Source organism: Heterodontus francisci, chromosome 24, assembly GCF_036365525.1.
Source record: "Heterodontus francisci isolate sHetFra1 chromosome 24, sHetFra1.hap1, whole genome shotgun sequence".
In the NCBI taxonomy this organism is placed as follows: Eukaryota; Metazoa; Chordata; class Chondrichthyes; order Heterodontiformes; family Heterodontidae; genus Heterodontus; species Heterodontus francisci.
This window is the reverse complement of record NC_090394.1, coordinates 27432047-27453743: the sequence shown is the minus strand read 5'-3', so window position 1 is coordinate 27453743 and position 21697 is coordinate 27432047. Positions and strand designations below refer to the sequence as shown.

Here is a 21697-nt window from a genome sequence, read left to right as displayed (position 1 = left end):
CTTACATAAGGTAGACAAAGAAAAGCTGTTTCCATTAGCTGATGGTACAAGGACGAGGGGTCACAGATTTAAAGTTTTGGGTGACCTGGAAATCACTGGCTTTGAGGCTGGTGAAAGTGGGGACAATGTTTTTAAAAGGAAATTGGATGGGCTCTTGAGGGAAATAAACTTGCAGGGCTACGGGGCTAGAGCGAGGGAATGGGACTGATTGGATTGTGCTACAAAGAGCTGGTATGGACTCGATGGACCAAATGGCCTCCTTCTGTTCTGTAACAACTCTATGATGTGAGCATATCTGTGCTGGTGAAGGATGTGCTGGACTGAGGTGATGCAGTGTCTTGAGATGGCATTGTATTCTGTGATCTTTCCAGTTTGGCAGGAGTCCTGGTCTGTTCCCCTTCTGCAGCTGTACCTGGAGGAGAGACATGACTTAAGTGAAACAGCTGCTTCTTCAACCAAGCCCTGGTGCCTCCTCTTGTTCAGAAGCTTCCAGTGGTGTTAAAGGCCCATGCAGGTGCCACAGGCCATACCTGGTCTAGGGAATGTTGGATGCAACCATCAATTTACTCACTCTCCATAGCTTCTATACCTGCCTCACCCTCACTGACAGGCTGCCCTGCTGTGACCCATCCGAGCCCCATGGCCTCCTCCTCCATCAGTATCACCATGGCAATGAAAGGCACTCCACCTCTGGTTCGTTGCTGGTCCCTGGCATTCTGAGCATGCTTTTCCTGCAAGCATAGACATACGCAGTGTCACTCAGTCTCATGGCGCATCTGTGTTGGTCACTCTGAGGCACTGTAAACATGCAACACCACACTGCTGGGATGGGATATTGAGGCAGACATCAAGTTATCTCAATGCAGCATTCACCCATGACTAACCATGGGGTTCAGGTGCATGTGAACTGTGTGCCTCAATGTGGACAATGGTGCCTGGTGTTGCCCCATGTCTACCAGCTGGCCTCACATTTCATGGGCACCTTTTAATTCACACTGGGCATCAATTTTTTAACTTTAACTGCCACTCACTCACCTTTCCAGACCGTAACAGGTCATTAAATCTCTTCCTGCACTGGATCCAGGCTCTTGCAATGACCTCTTGCTGTTTATGATGTCTGCCACCTCCAGCCATGCCTTTTTGGTGAGGCTTGCTGGCCTCTTCCTCCCGTCTGTTGGAAGCAGGACCTGTCTCCTTTCTCTGACTGCCTGCAAAAGTGCCTCCAGGGAGGAGTCGCTGAATCGTGGAGTGATCCTTCCTCATTCTGATGTCATTGCTCTGCTGATTTCTTTTCTGTTACCCCCCTCCTTCTCGCCTCTGTCTTCAACCTGCCTGATGGCTGCACATGAGCCTTTAAAAATGGCAGCTGTGTACGAGCTGCCAGCACTAGGACCTGCCCGCCTGCAGGCCCTTAATTGGCTGTTGCTAGTAAAATCCTGTAGGAAATCCCGCCGCTCGCCTATGTGTGCCGCCGACCAACATTTCCATCCAATCGGTAAAATTCAGGCCTCCAGTTCAAACCAGAAGGGTTGCAACCATAAGTGTACAAAGGCAGAATAATCTGGCCAGTCACAGGTTAACTCTATTTACCAGCATGGGCTACACTGCCGCCCAGCCACCTGTTTGGATTGGTCTGCTCGAAACACAATGAGATTCATCTGTTTTATGTACAATTTTGATGCGGAGTATAAATTTGGTGTGAACATCAGCGCACAACAAGTCATTACAAATCATTACGAAACTGCTGTTTGGATCAACTCTATTGTTCCAATCTTCCACATCTTCTATTGCACACCACTGTATGGCCAGTTTACTTTTATAAGGAGTTTGATTAGGCTGATGTAAAGAAAATGCTTCAACTTGTTGGGGAGACCAAAACTGGGGGCCATAAATATTAGATAGTCACCAATAAATCTAATAGCGGATTCAGGAGAAACTTCTTTACCCAGAGAGTGGTTACAATGTGGAACTCGCCATCACAAGGAATAGTTGAGGCAAATAGAGGCATTCAAGGGGAAGCTAGATAAGCACATGAGGGAGAAAGGAATAGAAGGTTATGCTGACACGGTTAGATGAATAGGGGTGGGAGGAGGCTCGTGTGGAGCATAAACAATGGCATGGCCCAGTTGGGCCAAATCGCCTTTTTCTGTGCAAATTAGTTACTTTATCCACTTTTGCTGCACACCATTGTTCTTGATAAGCGGATCATGCACACATATAATAATCATAACAATATATAAAAACATGGGGAGAGAAAAGCACCATTTTGTCCATTGAGCCTGCCATTTCAACACCTGATATACAATCTGCACAGTCTGCAGGCTCCTCTCATCTTCTCATCTCTTGAGATGAACAACCACAGCAAAAATGGCTGAGATAATAAAACTGTCGTGAAATTTCAGCTACATTCCTAAAGGTGAGTGAACGGAAACTCGAGTATCAAACGTTACAATTTTCATCATATAATTCCAATCATTTGCACTCCAAGGATGATGTTTCTATCATCCTGGAAGCAATAGACTATCATTCACATCTGTACTTAACCCTATAGCTTCGATAGTGTTCTTACATACACATTCATCTGTTCCTTTTAAAAAGATTTAATGCATATTTTGGTAGCAGCATATTCTATCTAGCTACCTATCTTTTGTCAAATGGTGTAACTATAACCTAAACAAACCTTTGTGACGTAATACACACATTGCTGGAATGTATGCATGATCACCTCTTCCAGAATAGTCATGACTTCTTCATTGACTGCAATAGTGGATGAAAGCAACGATTCTTTGGAACCTAAAACAGGAAAAAATTGTGGTTAAGACTCAGTAGAAATTTTTTAATATATACAATATTCTACTGACTTGGATTTCTTTTCTAAGGTTATAATAAAATATGCCCTTCTCTGCTAACCTGAAATCATAGGAATCACAGGACTGAAACCCATATTAAGCAGGTGGAATGTTGCTTCATGAAAAACTGAGATTTTTGTCAGCTGCCAAAAGTTTCAGTAATTCAGATACCAGTGTCCAGAGAGTGTCTTTTAATAAATTAAATTTCCATTTGTCCTTAACAAATTTTATACATTTTCAAATCTGAACCCCCTAGTTTCTATTCTCAAAGATATAAGTACTGTACTCTCCAAATTTCTGAAATATTATGGAGGTGCATAGGATTGTTGTATAGGTTTAGTATTGTGAAAATGAGAAACTCCTCAAATAAATGGATTAGTAGGGTAACTTCATCGGTCCTGATTAGATCCACAGAGTGAATTTTCCAGTCTTTAGGCTAAAAATTGGATAAGGCCTACTAGTGGGCACGGGGTTTGCGATGTACGTTTACCCTGCACCAGGTCAAGGTAATGCAGGTAGCACACAAATTTTGTGCTGCCTGCACATCACCATGATTGTAGGTTGCAGCCCAGCACTAAATGTGCTGCTGACTGACTGCATGCTCAGCAGGCAGGATAGGCACCAACATGCTGCACCTTGGACACTTGGCAAAATTATTTACTCAACCACAGATGTGGGGGTAATTAATCTGTATATAGTGTATAGCCAACCTAATGCCATCAAAACACAGTCCGATTTAAAACACATTTCTCCCTAATAAATAAAGTAGCTAAGCATTCAAACATCAATGGATAGCAGCACAACTGTATTAGCTAGCTAGCAAGGAAAACAGTATGCAATGCCAATGCGAATTACTTTTGTTGACAGAATAGAGCTAGTTACATCATGTGCTAACATTGTGTTAGCATGTAGCCAGCCGGTTAAAACCAGACTGTAAGAAGTAACAGTCTCTTTCCCAAGCTGGGTTGAACAATCTTTTTTTCGAATTTGACGCCATGTTTTCTCCCGGGTAAAAAAAAAAAGCAGGAAAAACAGGAACGTAAAATTAGAATTCATAGCTGCCTCCTGAGACCCTCCCTGGTCATTGAGGACACTTAATGCATGTTAGATTTTATAAATGTGTTCTAGTCCAAACATTGAACAAGATATGACTGTGTAGATTGATGTCCTTCACAGAGTCTAATACCAAAGCCTGTGCAATATCGCTGTGGTCTTTGTGAAACGGCTCATTTATTCAGTTTCCCCTCCTCCTCCTTTCTATTATGTTAAACCAGTATTTTTAGGGCATTTCTAATGAGGAGAGGCAATATTGTCCAACACTCACAGCAATCTACAATCCACCTACATCACCGGGATAGGGTGACAGACTTTAGAAACACTCACCAACACCACTCCAGTAAAACATCCCACAAGGAAATGGGGTGGGGAGGGGGGGGGGGGCGCGGGCAGTGGCTGTGCCTGCCCTAATATTCCCCCAGGCCTGTCAGTCAAAACCCCCACACCTCCCAGTCCACAGCTCAATCTAGCAGATTGCAGCTTCCTGCACCTTGAGCCAGCCCTGCCCTGGTGTGGCAGAGTTCAAGTGGAGACTTTGTGGAACTAGGGAGTGGGGCAGTGGGGATCTCCTGCCCTATGCTGTGTCCCAAATGGTTCCTCCCTCCCTTCCCCTCCCCAGGCCCCTTTCTTACTGAGCTAAGTTTCTTTTAAAGTTTTGGGGTTTGATGTTACAGTTTATTAATCCTTAGTTCCTCCAAAAGAGAGAAAAAGCTGGCGGCCATTAACCTGGGCCTGTCACAGGGAGAAGCCCCATAGCTGTCACCCCACTCGGTACAAATGTGGGACCAATAGCTTCGTATTGGGAATGTTTGAGGCCTACACTGGGTGTTTATGAAACCTCCCCACTGGCTCCATTCCTCTCCTGCACTCGTTGGTTTCTCACCCACTGCGGATCCGACACGATTGCCTCCGTCCAGCTCCAGCACCCACACTGTGCACGCTCCAGTCACAACCCGACATCGTGCGTGCTCCAGTCACAGCCGGCAAGCTACTCAAAGACCATCAACAAGTTACCAGCAGCTCGCGAATGGCATGTTGGCGACCTCTGTTCTAGGACCGATCCCGATCGTTTCTAATTACTTTTACTCCTGGTAGTTTTCAATGTCTTGCTCCAATCCTTTAAACTTGTGTTTTAAAATAACCTAGCTGCTTCCACTTCCTCACCCACACCCCTGAGTGGTCCAGGCAGTGGAAGCATTGGTTTAGAACACTGATGGTTTGCTCCATGGCAATTCCAGTGGTAGCATAGCTCTTATGGTACATGTGCTATACACACATGGAAGTCATAAGAACAAAAGAAAAGGCAAGAGTAGGACATATGCCCCCTCGAGCCTGCTCTGCTATTTAATAAGATTAAGGCTGATCTTGGACCTCAATTCCACTTTCACACCTGATCCCCATTTCCCTTGATTCTCTAATGAGCCTTCCTCATGAGCGTGTAGAGCAGGTAGCCCTTGTCACCAAGCAACCAGCCTCTGGTTCTTCATAGTGGCTCAAATATGGCGGGATCAACTGACTGCCGCAGGATAAAGGTTTCGTGGCTGCTGCCAGGATAGTGGGCAGTCACTGACCTGATTCTGTGTGCATGGTCTCACACCAACTGCACCAAGTGTTGCAAGGAAGTGGTGCCCTTTATGGTTGCGGAACATGTCCCTGCTAATATGTGGTGCTCACAGAGCTACCTGCATGCAGTCAGTGGCTCCCTGCATCCCTGGCAAAGCTACCTCCCAGTCTGTCTGCTTCTCTCTGGTTAGAGAGACTATGACATCCCCTCTCCTGGCGTACAGGCCTCAGCTATTTCCCTGTTGCAGTGATGCAGGGCAAACAGGGAAATGTTGGTGAAGTTGCTGGCTCCAGTCTAGAAGGATCCACTTGTGTAGAAATTGAGGACCACATTGACCTTCATAGCCACTGGCAGTGTTAAACACCAGAGAGCTTGTTATGGAAGGATAATGCTGGAGCCTATTTTTACTCAGTTTCACATTTATTGTACAAAGTAAAAGGATTACAAACATGTGGCTCCTCACTCAAACCCTCCACCAGTCTCAGTGTCTGCTTATAAATGCTCGAGTAAGACCCTAATTAACACCCTCACCTGCATATCATCAAACAATTGATACACAATTAACAGGCAGTACTGTCCTCACACTACTGTGTGGCTGCAGGTCCAGTTAGAGGAGATTGCACAGTTCAGTGATCACCTCCTTGGTGAATCGTAGCTGCCTCAGACACATCTGGCTGAGGTGGAGGTAGGAGAAATGGTCTCTGAATACCCTAGGTAAGTTCATCCTTCTATTGAGAGCACTCCTTTCCCTCCCTTTGTGCACAGTTTCCCCTCTCTGCTCCCTGTGCTTCATCACTCTGTTATGCTGCAGCTCCCATTAGCGATAGCAGGCTTTCTACTGACATGCCTTCCAACTGCTCTGACCTCCTTCGCAAAGTCCAGCACCTCTCCCATCTGACTCCAAAAACTTTTCAGAACTCCCTCAACAACACTAAACACAGTACTTACACTCATTCTGCTGCAGCACAAGAAAGTCAAAAGCACTTTACCTGTAAGTCCCATGCTGATGCTCTTAACTTGCAGGGGCGGGGAGGTGGGTGGGGAGGGAAGTCCCTTGTGCACTTGAATGCATGTTCAGCTGAGACAGTTTAAGAAATGGTGCTTGACCTGCAAGAACCAAAATGGCAGGTCGAGCGCCAAATCAGTGTTAGACACTGACTGACGTCACAATCTACCCACTCTGCATGTTTCTGGCACGTGAATGGCATCCTCACGCTATTGCCCTTATAAGCATAGCGTGCCTTGTGGGCCATACCAGAAATGACAGCAAGTGGTCTGGCTGCCACTTTCAGGTCTCTAGGTTTTTGTGGTGCCGACACCAGCAGTGCTACAAAGCCAAATTTTGCAGCCTTTATGCTTAAATAATGGGCTTCAAGTTCAATGGTTAGCACTCTTTCCAGTTTCTGGGTCAGAAAGTTTTGGGTTTGAGCACAAAATCTAAGCTAACTCCCAGAACTCGAGCACAAAATCTAGCTGACACTCCAGTGCAGAACTGAGGGAGTGCTGCACTGTCAAAGGTAACGTAGCAACTAATTTGTGTAGTGATGTGCATACAAATAGAAATGGTCAGGTCCACTACATACTGAAATGCTAAGCCTGAGTTACAGCACTGGGAGGCAGAGGGTGGTGGTGGCTGCTTGACGTTCCTTCTATTGACTTATTTGTAAAACTATCATGAGACATTTCACTCCACACATCTCAGCCTAGATACATGTACAGCAAACTGGTGGTAAATGTACATCAATGATATCTTACATTTAATGGTTGCTATTGTTTGGGATTGGAGTTGACTGCAATTTTCACCTATTACTTAGTGTTCAAAAATGCACCATTGAGGACACTTCACCCTTCTTCCAAACTGAATTGTTGTAATACTTTAAGATTTGAACCAAAGTTATTCTGGGATAATATGACTCCAACCTTGTCCATACCCAACAAGATATATGGACTTCCAGCAGGATCACTAACAATCTTGAGTAGATACATTGAAAAGGATGTTTCTCTCTCTAGATCCCGGAAAGCTAAGGCTACATGTAGCACCCCTAATGCTATGTTGACTGAGAGTGGCTAAGTCAGCACTGACCAGAAATCAAATCTGGATCTTCTTGATCTGTATAGTTCAGTACAGTATGATGGAGTGTGCTTATGCATTGAAGTATCAGGGACCCCTTAATGCATTAATATGTTTTCCATTGTTCTTTCTTCATCAGATTAAATAAGTTAACTTATTTACAGTTAATTCCAAATAATTGTGATCAAAGCTGATTGAAATACAGCACTACCAAACTTTGGTTAACATTAATGAATCAGCCCCAAGTGTGACTTAAACATTTTAGAAGGCAGTTGTTTTTGCTATTCTGCAGTTGAATTTGAAGTTCTGGTGTTAAAACACATCACAGATCCAGCTTAAACACCACAAATAGTTTCCCAGTGAAATTAGTGGACGTCTTGTGCTAGTTATTATGGGAACTTTAATTTAGAATGAGGTGCTTGTGGGCTACATGATGTCAGGGTGTGCTCGTACAAGGAATGCAGAACATTAGCATGCAGGTACAGCAAGCAATTAGGAAGGCAAATGGCATGTTGGCCTTTATTGAATTGGATTGGAGTACAGGAATAAAGAAGTCTTGCTACAATTGTACAGGGTTTTGCTGAGAACACATCTGGAGTACTGCAGTTTTGGTCTCCACATTTAGGAAAGGGTATACTTGCATTGGAGGTGGTGCAGTGAAAGTTCACTGAATTGGTCCCTGGAATAAAGGGGTTGTCCTATGATGAGAGGCTGAGTAAATTGGGCCTATACTCTTTGGTGTTTAGAAGAATGAGAGGCAGTCTCATTGAAATATACAAGATTCTGAAGGGGCTGGCTAGGGTAGATGCTGATAGATTGTTTCCGCTGGTTGTGGAATCGAAAACATGGGGGCACAGTCTCAGGATAAGGGGCCGATCATTTAGGATTGAGATGAGGAGAAAGTACTTCACTCAAAGGGTTGTGAACCTTTGGAATTTTGTACCCCAGAGAGTTGTGGATGCTCCATTGTTGAATGCATTTAAGACTGGGATAGACAGATTTTTGCTTTTTCATGGAATCAAGGGATATGGCAAGCAGGCGGGAAAGTGGAGTTGAGGCAGAAGATCAGCCATGATTGTACGGAATGGTGGAGCAGGCTCCATGAGTCATATGGTCTACTCTTACTCCTATTTCTTATGTTCTTGTTCTCAGGTGAGATCAATGAGTGTCTTCATGCTATATATTGTATAAATATTTTAAGCTCTGATAAAGCTATCTACATGTGCATTTTCTCTCCCTTTTTTTGGGAAAGAGTTCTGAAAACAAAATAAGCTGTAGCTATCAAGTGGGATTAGTAACACTCCCATTCATTTATTACTAATGACTTCCCCAGTATCGCATTATGCTTCCAGACCACATAGTCAGTAACTTTAATCTCCTTTGAGCCACACTGTAATCAGAAGGTTTTCAAGGCTGATAAAATTCACTAACTGGCATATCACTTATTTTAACCATGGGATGATCAGGTTACTTGCAAGGAGCAGATTCAGCACATTTCCAGAACAATATACAGATAAATGTTATCAAAATCTAGTCATGGTTTTGTTTAGTTTTATTCACTGATGTAAGTTTCTCGATAATAGGCTTTCACTGTCTGGCAAGATTATATTTCTAGAATGCTGTTGTTTAATTTTCTTTCTTTTTGTGTATAAAATTGCCTTTTTTTTTTTATTGTATCCTCTTTACTTAGACATCATTTCGACCTCTCGCCTCCGAGTCAGAAGGTTGTGGGTTCAAGTCTCCCTCAAGAGACTGGAATACAAAATCTAGGCTGACACTCCAATGCAATACCGAGGGAGTGCTACACTGACAGAGGCGCCATCTTTCAGGTGAGATGTTAAAACGATGGCCTGTCTGCCCTCTTGATGGGATGCAATAGAACACGTTGAACTACTTTAAAGTAAAGCAAGGGATTTCTCCCCTCTTGTCCTGGCCAATATTTACACCTCAGCCAACATCACTAAAACAGATTATATGGTCATTATTGCATCACCGTTTGTGGGACCCTGCTGTGCGCAAATTGGCTGCCATGTTTCCTACATCATAACAATGACCAAAAGTGTTGAATTGTCTGTAAAGTGTCTGGGATGTCCTGAGCTTGTGAAAAGCGCTATATAAATGAAAGTATTTCTTTGCATCACACTTCATTTCTTGGCATAAAAGGCAGATGGCCTGCTCCCATTCCCATAGAAAGAACCCTGGTTGCATTTATGTGGCACCTTTCAAATCTCCAGGACATCCCAAAATGCTTCACAACCAATTAGTTAGTTATGTAGGCAAACATGGAAGCTAATTTTCATACAACAATGTCCCACCAACTGCAATGAGATGAATGACCCAATTAATCCCTCTTCACAGTGTTGGTTGAGGGATTAATACAGGAGTAGCTCCCTCTGAATAGCACTGGTTCAATATCACATCTGAAAGATAGCACATACCTTTGACCATGCAGCCCTCCCTTAGCACTACACTGAAATGCCAGTCTAGATGTTATGCTTTTGTGCTGGAGCTGGACATGAGAGAGCTACTATTGAGCCAAGCTAATTCTAATGAGTTGGACCTTGAGGCAGATGACTTGATTCCCAGCTTCCCTTTCTATCTGGAGAAACATTGTTGAGAAGAGCAGAATCCAAACAGACCAGGAACTCAGCACAAGGGAGAACAGAAACAAACCTACAACTTTAGGTACAATGCATCCATCAATTTTGAAACTATCAAATTCTAGGGTTATGATAGAAATATTAGAATAGCTGAAACTTCAGAGAAATAACTTCAATATATGCTGATGGAAATTACGACTCTCAGCTTTTACCAATTTCTGGCCATAAAGCTGGATGTAATTTAAAGACATAAGTCTAGGCTTGCTGTTCCCCCCCACTCCCCTCCCAACCCCTGCCACCCTCAACTTTGATTGGGGCGCAATAGTCAGTGTTTAACTAAAGAACATAAAGACTGCAAGGACCAATCTACATAATTATAGAAGCTATAGGTTATGCCTCAAGAACGTAAAGAAATTCTAAGGTCATTAAACTAGCTGATTGACTGTGAAATGCTTTTGAACATCCTAAGGATATGAAAGATGCTATATAAATGCAAGTGATTCTTTTTTATTCAGTGGGAAATGGCTCTTTAGAGGATATAATGTATTTAGCTGTTCAATAGCCATTTGATAGTAAGTCTGTGAGGCTTTTAGAGATGATTAAATCTCACAAAATTAATTGCAAGGTAGTTAAGCTGGATTGAAATTGTGGCAATAAAAATCAGAAGGCATTGATGAATGGAAGTAGCATGTTGGAGCAGACAGGGACTAGTGCAGTTCTACAGATATCTAAATTCTCTGATGTTTATACTAGTCATGCACAATACAGAATACTTCTATTAATAGACTGCAAATTCTACCAAGCAAGTGTGACTACAGTAGGAGTGAATGATGATCAAAAGAGATCTACACAGATCAAGCCAATGAGCTAAATAATGGCAAATAGATATTAATGTGAATAACTGAGATAGCCCTCAGATCAGGAAAGATGAAACATGGGCACAGTGAATAAGAATCCATTAGCAAAAGCGAAAAAAGATTTGGCAATACTTAAATATCCAGCTAAAATGAAATTATCAGCATGGCTAATTGCCTAATGCAAAAGGATCTGATTATAGTTCGAACGATTCTTTAAGTTCTTAGGCCAGATTTAGAAAACTCAATCTTCTTTCTTCCTCACTGGAATGTGAACCAGGAGGCGAAGGAGTGCTCCTGGTTCACAGCATTACTGCGGGCAATTAATGCCTTGTGCATGCCCCCACCCGCCCTCCACTTTGCCTCACCTCCTACCCCTCACAACCACACCCACTCAGGACCTACCTAAGAGCTGCTATTGGTGTCACAGCCAGTCCAAATCAATTGCATCAAGATGCCCAGTCAGTGTCTGTAGCTTGCTATTTGAATGCAAGATAAGGTCCGGTGCCCATTTGAGGCACAAGTCCAATTGCTCACCTCATCAGTTTGAAGTCTGGGTGAAATCATCTTTAAATGAAAAACTGGGGAATAGTTGATTTACTCCATAATTAATGGTTCACTAATGAAACAAGAAGTTTTGAAGCCCCACATTCCTGTGATTTAGTTAACGTTATTAATTAAGGAGAAATATAGTGATCCTCCATTTTTTTAATTAAAAGAAAAATATTGTTCACCAAGAAGTCCATTGTTTCAGATGAGGAAGGTACATTCTGTGGCTAAAGTACTGTTTGCAAAGATTAGCAGGGCTGCTGGGTGATTGTCAGCAGCCAAGGACATGACTAATAGTTCTGATAACTCTCCCGACAATGAGTAGATGCTGAACACATACCAGCAGGAATAGAAACATTAGTCACAGCTGAATAAGTAAACAAAAATGCACCAATTATTACCTTGAATGTATATTATGTCCCCTTAACCTCTGACTCTGATTTGTGCACCATATTACTGTTGGCTGTAAAACGACTATCCTTGCATTTAAAGCATCTAACCTGACTATCTTAAATTTTCCACTTTATCCAGCAGGAAATGGGAAAAATACATCAGGAAAGCTCACTTCCTCCATGCCTATACTCTCATTTTCACAAAGCCTTTATTGAAAGGTCAGTACACTTCTGATTGTTTTAATTTTAAAAGTTGATGTGGTATAACTTTTTTTTAAGATCAATGACAATGAAGCACATTGTTTAATGTTGGGAGATCCCTATTTCCGAAGGCTACAAATTTTAATAATCAGTTCATTATATTTAAATTCAGTTTGCAGGCCATTATAGAATGTCAATCAAACCCTAGGAAAGAGTATTCTTAATTTAAAATGTTGTTCAGTTTGGTGTAAAAAATTGTTTCATAGACAAGATAGAGATAAGGTAAGTAATTTTTCCTTAGCAATCCATCTAGCTAGAAAAACTTAAGTCTCCCACCACAGCATCCAATTGTTTCTTAGCTGACTCCACAACCATATGGCCATTCCATGTGTTATTTACTCTTTGCTGAAGAACCTCCTGACGTATGTCCTAAATTTCCCTTTCACCAATTTATCCTACTGTCAAGATTTATTTTGAAGTTGTGTTCCAGATTTTTCTTTTCTATACATTTTACTATTTCATATACCTCTATAATAAGCTTCCCATCAGCCACCTCCTTTCAAGGCTGAAGCACCCAAGTTTTTGCACTCTTTCCTCATAATTCAATTGAGACATAGGATAAGTTCATGGCTTTTCTCTCTACTCCTAGAGAGTTGAAAAGCTTTTCCTCGTAAAATCATGGATGCTTTGATGCCAAGTTTGTGCCCACTGAGGCTAATGGATGGAAAATTGTGGACCATAAAACAATTCCTAGAAAATGTGAAAGGCAATATAGAAATACCATTTGTTTGTTTCCTTTCTTTCTTTCTTGTAAATTAACTACTCTTGTAACTCATTTGTTAACGCATTTTACTTATTTTCTCCACATTTCCCCTCTAAAGTTGTTTTCATGTCATACACTGTATCACTGCCTAAAAAGCAGGTAGGCATCTTCCTGCCAGGCCTCCACCAATGCTGCAACATCACTCAATGCTATGGAATGATATCCAGGGGTGCAGTTGGGAAACGAGTCCTCTTTCTTCCCTGCGGGGCAAAGTGTTGCCCCACAGCCATACAACTGAGAAAAATAAATCACAGTGCACAATTAAACAACATTGAGTGCACTTCAAAAGTAATTCATTGGATATGAAGCACTACAGGACAGCTGAAGACACGACAGAGCACTATACAGAAAGGAGTTCTTTATTTTTCTTTCAGTCAGCATTAAGCACAGAAAGGATGTCGCTCTCAGTCAACCAGTGTGTCGCTCTCTTTCGGTCAATCAACGTGGATGCCAGGTTGGCTGGGTGGCGGAAAGTGGTGGTGAACGATTGTTTTATGGACTGGAGGAAGGCGTGCAATGGGGTTCCCTGTGGATCAGTGTTGGGACCCCCGCTTTTCATGTGTATTAGTGGCCTGCACTTGGGTGTGCGGGGCACAGTTTCAGGGTTTGCAAATAATGCGGGGCTTGAAGTTTTGTGGGATGAGATTATGGTGGACTTTGGGGAGACGTGAACGGGCTGGTGGAGTGGGATTTAATGCAGAGAAGTGAGAAGTGTTTTGTTTTGGTGGGATGAACGAGGAGAGGCAATGTAAAATGGAGGGAAAATGCAGTTCTTGGGGAGGGGGGGGCTGAGGGAACAGGTCATTGGGGGTAGCGGGGCAGGTTGAGAGGGCAGTTAATGGGGCATGCAGGATCTTGGGCTTTATAAGTAGGTGCATAGAGCACAAAAGTTAGGAACTTATGATAAATCTGCATAAAACAGTGGTTTGGCATCAACTGGAGTACTGTGTCCAGTTATGGGCACCACACTTTAGGAAGTGAAGGCATCAGAAAGGGTGAAGAAAAGATTCACAAGAATGGTTTCAGGTATGAAGAACTTCAGTTACATGGATAGATTGCAGAAGCTGGAGCTGTTCTCCTTGGAGAAGAGAAGATTAAAAGGAGGTTTGATGCAGGTGTTCAAAATCATGAGGGGTCTGGACAAAGTAGATAGGGAGAAACTGTTCCAGTTGGCGGAAGGACCCAGAACCAGAGGACACTGATTTAAGGTGATTGGTGAAAGAAGCAACGGCAACATGAGGAAAAGCATTTTTACGCAGTGAGTGGTTAGGATCTGGAATGCACTGTGTGGCGGAAGCAGGTTCAATCGTGGCTTTCAAGAGAGATTTGGACAATTATCTGAAGAGAAAAAATTCACAGGGCTATGGGAAAAAAGACGGGGGAGTGGGACTAGGTGACTTGCTCTTGCAGAGCCGGCAAGGACACGACAGGCCAAATGGCCTCCTTCTGTGCTATAATCTTTCTATGATGTGTGGCTCTTTTTTTTTGGTCAGTGTGTAGCTCTCTCTCAGTTGGTGGGCAATTATCTGCCTCAGCTAGTATTAGTAGTCATCCTTCAGCTCTCTGTCAGTGTGTAGCTCTCCCTTTGTCAATGTGTAGCTCGATTGTTCTCTGTCTTTCTCGGCTTATTTTGTTCTTGAACTCTGGCGTTAACTAGATGGAATTAAGTTGTCTTTTCCAGTCTTGTGTTATTCTTATGCTCCAGTGTTATAAGGTAATCTTTTTGAATGTTCTCTTTCTGGCAAAGTGCTGTGTCTTTATCCTGAGTCATCATTTCTTCAATATTTTCATCAAGGTAACTTGCTTAACACCAATAATTAATCACAGTTGCTGGATTCAGTGCAATTATGTAATATCCACATATTTCCTTTAGGTACAGTTCATAATTTAAGGGCTACTTTACATTGCTTACAATCCTAAAAGCTCTATGATTGCATTACGGCTAATGATGATGAATTTCAATCGTTCCATAAATTACAGCACTTCTAAATATTTAAAGATACACACTGCACATTTAGAATTAAGCATCTTTCATATAGGGAAGGCACTTGAACCAAACTTCAAATGCTCTTTAATTGCATGCATTTCATGTTCAAAACATGTTGCCATGTCATAAGGAGAAATTTTAATCCAATCCAACCCTTATTTATTACTTTAGCTAGTGATTTAGTACTCAACAGTAAGGTGCAATGCCTGTAATTAACATTCCAAATTGAGATCTTGGCAGTAAAAATGGGAAAAGTAACTGTAATGCCAAAATAACAATTTTCGAATTAGCACATAGTGCACTAAAAGTTTATTATTGATGGGACAATTCCATCTCCGATCTTTTTGATTGATCCTTATAAGCAAGATTTCAAATAAAATGCTGCAGTATATCTTTCAGTGAAGACTAATTTTTTACCTTCACTCAACTGATTTTACAGATCATTAAGTACAGTTTAAATCTACAGAATTAGACAATAATTATATAATCAATGAAAGAAAGAATAATAACAATGAGAACAAAGGATCACAATTACCTTATCACCAGAGTAGAAAAAAGACAGCTATTTGAGCAAAGGTTAGGAACTATCAAAGATTTGCTATAAAAAGGCATTTTAAATGGCAAGCATATTATAAAGGTACCTACAAATAGTTAGGAACATAGGAACATAGTTCTATTGCTTACCAGCATTAAAAGGAGGTCATAAATTCTAGAGATCAGAGATAATAAGGTATAGGTAAGGAAAGTAATGGACAATCTAAGTATATAACTAGAAAGTGGTAGAAGGTTTTAAGATGATTTAAATGGTCAGGGTATCCCAGCATCCTTTCCCTTAGCAGTTTTAATGTTAGAGCAAATGTGGGAGAAAGGGGAACTTGAACTCTGTCTGTATGTATGAATAACAGACAATTTGGTCAGAAGCTGGGAATTCTGTGGTGAGTAACTCACCTCCTGACTCCCCAAAGCCTGTCCACCATCTACAAGGCACAAGTCAGGGAGTGTGATGGAATACTCTCCACACTGGATGACTGCAGCTCCAAGAAGCTTGACAGCATCCAGAACAAAGCAGCCTACTTGATCTGCACCCCACCCACCACCTTCAACATTCACTCCCTGCACCACTGATGCACAGTGGCAGCAGTGTGTACCATATGCAAGATGCACTGCAGCAACTCGCCAAGCCGCCTTCGACAGCACCTTCCAAACACGCAACCTCTACCACCTAGAAGAACAAGGGCAGAAGACGCATGGAAACATGATCATCTGCAAGTTTCCCTCCAAGTCGCACATCATCCTGATTTGGACCTATATCGCTGTTCCTTCACTGTTGCTGGGTCAAAAACCTGGAATTCCCTTCCTAACAGCATTGTGGGTATACCTACACCACATGTACTGCAGCGGTTCAAGGCGGTGGCTCACCACTACCTTCTCAAGGGCAATTAGGGATGTGCAATAAATGCTGGCCTTGCCAGCGACGCTCACATCCCATGAAAGAATAAAAAAAAGAACACAGTTTGATAAACACGCAGGTTAAAAAACATGCTCATATTCTGATGAAAGATTAGTTGCATAGAGATCACAAAACACAGTAAAAGATAAAGATTGACCTACATACACTCTATTATAAACAGAGCTTGTAGAACAGAGGTAAAGGCCAAAAAGATTATATGTAGGGTAAACACCTAAACGTGTGGCCTCAGCTAAATATGCAACTACGTACTACATAGGCGTAGGCCAAGGTTACATTATAGTACAAGACTAGAACCTGTTCCCCCCAAGCCACAGCATTCTCAGGGTGGTCAAGAGCCATGCTGCTTTCTGGATGGCCTGGAAGGCTGGAGTTGGTCATTCCACGCCTTGGACACATGGGTTGTGCAGTTCTCGTAGGGATTGGAACGGCCTTTGTGTCAGTCAGAAGCCCAAGAAATGCAGGTACTCTGGAGCCAAAAGTGATCACTTCGAGCTTGGGAACCAAGTTATATTATTTGCTTGTCATCTTGTCAATTAATATAACATTGTAGAACAGTTACATAAAATCTAATACTGTTATTAGTCAAAGAAATAAAGCTTATTATAAAACCCACTCGTGTGTGAAATCATGAGGGGAATTATTGTCGCCTGACTATTGACCCTTTGTTGTGTCAGTAACCATGGAGAAAATTCTCCAGCAGAAAGTACTACATGTTCAGACCAATAAAATGGCCAAGGTATAATAGGACACAAGCTCTACCATCTGATTTCCCAACCAGTTCCTGAACTCACCTGAACAATATGGTAAGACGCATAGTGGATCCTGAGGGAAGGAACATTTGACCATAGGACTCTCCCACAACTCTTAGTGGAATTTTATACTAGTCACCTACCTTCCCTCTTAGATTAAATGACATAAGGAAGCAACAGAGAAGGCAAACCTCCTACAAAACGAGTGAGGGGAAAGGAGATAAAATGGAGTAGTCAATGGGTTGATCAAAGGATACTTAGACTGTAAAATTGTAAAAGTGAAGTTTTAGCTGTTAATTCAGTATTGAGACTCTCCAATTGTGTTATAACCTGTAATTCATTTCTAACCTAACTGCATTAAATGATTTTCAAAATCAATGTAATGTTGTTACAAGTGGTTTTGGTACTTATGAAGTAAGATGTGAGTGTCTCATAAAGACTGCAGCCTAGTAGTGCTGATCCATAATGTTGTATCTCTGCCCATTTTCATCCTATGCAATTTTGTGATCACAACGTTTGTGACTGCAGGAAGCACCCACCAGATTACAGAAAGATGCATGCAAGTTAAAATGACATAATTATGCCCTTCATGATTTTTTCCACTTCCATTATTGTTCAGTATCCATACATCCAGATTAACTGGTCATTTGTTGTTTGTGGGGCCTTGCAATATATGAATTAGCTTCCATGTTTGCCTACACAATAACAGTGACTACACTTCAAAAGTAAACTGGTTCAAGTGAGACACAAGTTGGCCCTCCAGGTTGCAGGTTTCTAAATTCTTGAAATCACTACCAGCTCCTGCTTGCTTGTAATTCACTACTGAAATCTCCAGTGAAGTTTATGCCCGATTAGAAAATATGGGCTTGTGCCTCTTTTTGCAACGTGACCAGAATAAAAACAGTAATGTTTCTACAGTGTATGGATAATTAAAAGGGTGGGAGTGTCTTATGAAGCAGTATTAAACTGAAGGGTGTTACGAACATGTGAGGAGGAGTTTAGGGGTTCCCTCTCAGCCTTTGCCTGGTTTAACCGTAACAGAGTTTAGTTTTAAAACACTGTTTTTAGCTCCCCCTCAGTGAACCCTTGTTCACTGCTCCAATTGTAAGGCAAAGAAATCAGACAGGTTTCCTTAGATTTAAACAAGAAAGGTAGAAATTTATTAGTCTTAAACTCTAATCCGGTTAACGACCATGAATAGGCGACACGACCACGCTAGCATGCATACGCGATAAACACTCACACAGATAGAGACAGAAAAAGTAGAAGGAATAAAGGGGAAATGTTTGAAGCAATATCTGGTAGTTGCAGTCCTTTAAGCTCAATGTGGAGTCTTTGGTTGCCGGGCCCAGTTCACGCTTCAACTTGTTCGATGTAGGAATCTTTTCTCTCATGAGGGCCGGAATTTTACGCCACCCCAACGAGCGGGATGGTGGCATAAAACAGCCCGCCCGCCCCAGGCCTATCAATGCCCTTAAGTGGCCACTTAAGGGCCTTCGCCCACCTCCACGCGATTTTACGCGTGGCAAGCGGGCATCCTGTGGCCGGGAAAAGCCACCTGGGAAAGCCAGGCAGCTGCAGAAATTTGGATAGAAGACATATTCCATTGATTGTTCCCTTAGTTTTATGCAAAAGCAAAATGTTTCCACAGTAAAAGGATTTCAAAGAAGAAAATGTTTCCATGGTTTATGTTTCTATGGTTAATGTGAGGATTCTTTATTGCTGCTCATCTTGGCAAAAACAATTTCTAGGAATGGCAGGCTGGAAACTCTGTTAAAAATTAACACAATTACCTTCTTCTAATAAAGATGCTTTCAACAGATTATCAGACATTAAAATGTCCATCAATTAACTTTACTCAACATAAAACATACCTTAAATTCTCAATTGAAATAATGTGTGTGCAAAGAATGTAAGTGGCTCGTGGTGTTTATTGAAATGTGATCCTGGTTACATGGCATCAGAGATCTGTAATTCTAGGAAAATACTGTCATGATTTACAAAATACTTAGAATCATTCAAGTTTTTAAAATAATGTTTTTGTAATGGAAACAGAGGTGAGATCAGGCAGTTTTGAAATGCTAAACAAGATCACAAGGTTCAAAATTAAAAGCTGAAGTATTGTTTGAGCAGAATTCATTTAAAATTAGTTCATTGAAGCCCTGGCCCGTCTTTAATCTTTTATGCGTAAGCCTACTCATCTGCTTCTTTCTCAGCTTAGCTCTGATGTGTAGAAGGACCTGGCGCTATTTCCATTCACAAAACTGCCCACTTATTGAGTAATTTCCCTGTACGAAGGTATTGGAAGCAGAGTCTTTGTATATTTTTAAGGCAGAGGTAGATAGATGCTTTATAAGCAAGGGAGTGAAAGGTTGTTGGGGGTAGGCGGGAATGAGGATCTGAGGTTACAATCGGTTCAACCATGATCTTATTGAATGGCAGAGCAGGCTCAAGGGGCCGAGTGGCCTATTCCTGCTCCTAATTCGTATGTTCGTATAATGTGGGAAATACAAATGTCATAATGCTGCTTTTCTGAGATTGAGTAAGATACCTTGGGTAAGTAGTAGGTGATTAGTGTACATGTTGTCATGCAGGCCCCCACCTGCCAACAATGAGGCACATTAACTTCGCCACATGGACATTAAATTTCAAATTGTTGCTGGGAAAAAAAAGAGGCCTGTTACAAGGGCCGCCAGACCTTGGCTGGAAAAAAAAGACATTTGCATATTAACGGACAGTGCTTGGAAAGGACAAAGGACCATTCCCTGACATACAAAACACAGAGCCAAGACATGGTCAGACCAGTTAGTCAGATGACTAACCTGCTCGGCAACCTGTGGGTTTCTGAATTGTAGAGTTTGAACTGGGAGCCTTCAGAAAGCTGTTTGCTCCTGGATTCAAAATATCTCTCCTGTCGGCTCCCATCTCTTTCTCACGGAACTGAATCCAGTGAAAATACATGAACCCCAAGAGAGAAAAGTCTCCTACAGCGAACAAGGTTTAAGAAGAATATTGGGCCCCAACGAAATGGAAGATCTACCTACAATCAAGCATTCTACAGTGTGCTCAAAGACCCCTAACAAAAACTCTTCAGATATTGCCTCAAACTTTTCTACTTCATTTCTTCTGCTCTTTTCTGTCTCTATTTCCATGTGTGTATCGCGTACGCATGCTCGCGTGGGTGCGGCGTGTATCTGTACGCGTCAACCGAATTAGAGTTTAAGTTTAAGAAATTTCAACTTTTCTTCTTTAAACCCAAGAAAGCCTGTTTGTGCTGGTTTCTTTGCATTATAATTAGAAAACGGTGAACAAGGATTCACCAAGGGGGCAGCTAAAAACACAGTATGTTTAAAATTAAACCCTGTTACAGTAAGAGCCGGTGATGGCTGAAAGGGAACCCTAGACGTAACAATGTTATAACACTATTACTGGTTGATATTCATTTGTAGCACTTATTTTTCCACTTAAGTCTAGACCTCTAAGTTTTATCACTTTACTGCACTGTCAGGCAAACCCCACCTGCCAAGACTGAGGCACACATTATTTCGCCACATGAACATTAAAACTTTAAAAATTGCAATCTCCGACTGGAAGGACATTTGTATAGTACCAGACAACATGGAAACAAGGGGAGCCAATCCCTGTTCCTTCAATACACAGAAGTGGTCAGACCAGTTTTGGTCACATGACTAACTGGCCGTTGGAGTTTTTGAACTCCCAAACAAAGTAATTGCCAGAGACAAAGCAGTGTGCTCATGGAGTAAATACCTTCCCCTGGGACTGATAACATCTCCTTTCCTGTCTGTCTGCCTTCAACTCTTCCCATGAACTGAATCTCGTGAAAACACGTGAAACTCAAAGAGAGAAGGATTTGCCACGTGAATAAAGTTTAATATGATTACTGGGTCCCAATGAATCGCAACTCCATAGTTCAATCAAGGACTACGGCGAGCTCGAGAAACAGTAACAAGATATTGCCTCGAACTGTTCTACTTATCTTTTCTTCTGCTCTTTTCTATTCCTATCTGCATGTTTATATCGCGTGTGCATGCTCGCGTGAGCGCATCGTATATCCGTAGGTATGAACCGTATTAGAGTTTAAGTTTAAGGTTTTAATAAATTTCCTCTTTCTGCTTTAAACCAAAGAAAGCCTGTGTGTGCTCAGTTCTTTGCCTTATAATTGGAAACTGTGAACATGGATTCACAAAAAGGGGAGCTCAAAACACAGTGTTTTTAAAATTAAACCCTGTTACAATAAAACCAGGTGAAGACATCATGAGACCCCTAGATACATTGCTCACCTAGTCAAAACACGCACATTTTAATTGACTCTAAATTTGAAAAGAACTACCTGTCCAGTCACAGACTAGTTAATCAACTCTACGGTAAATTTGAGAACCCCAGCATCCCTAAAGAATGGACATATTACTACTTAATGTCACATTCTTTGTTGCTTTAGTCAGAGTTTGACAAAGCAGGTTTTTAATTTTTTGCCATTTTACATTTACAGATATCCCTTAAATTGAAAAGG

General features: G+C 41.8%; 1 protein-coding gene across 6 annotated transcripts in view; it reads right to left on the bottom strand.

Moving 5' to 3' along the window:
* radil (Ras association and DIL domains) overlaps positions 1-21697 on the bottom strand; it is a 146916-nt gene that overhangs the window by 64128 nt on the left and 61091 nt on the right. For all 6 annotated transcript variants that reach the window (XR_010977368.1, XR_010977369.1, XR_010977370.1 and 3 more), the window contains one exon: positions 2681-2793. Coding sequence is in view for 3 of the 6 variants with exons in the window: in XM_068055796.1 (XP_067911897.1) it covers positions 2681-2793 (113 nt within the window). In the remaining 3 variants the exon portion in view is untranslated. The remainder of the gene's footprint in view (positions 1-2680; positions 2794-21697) is intronic.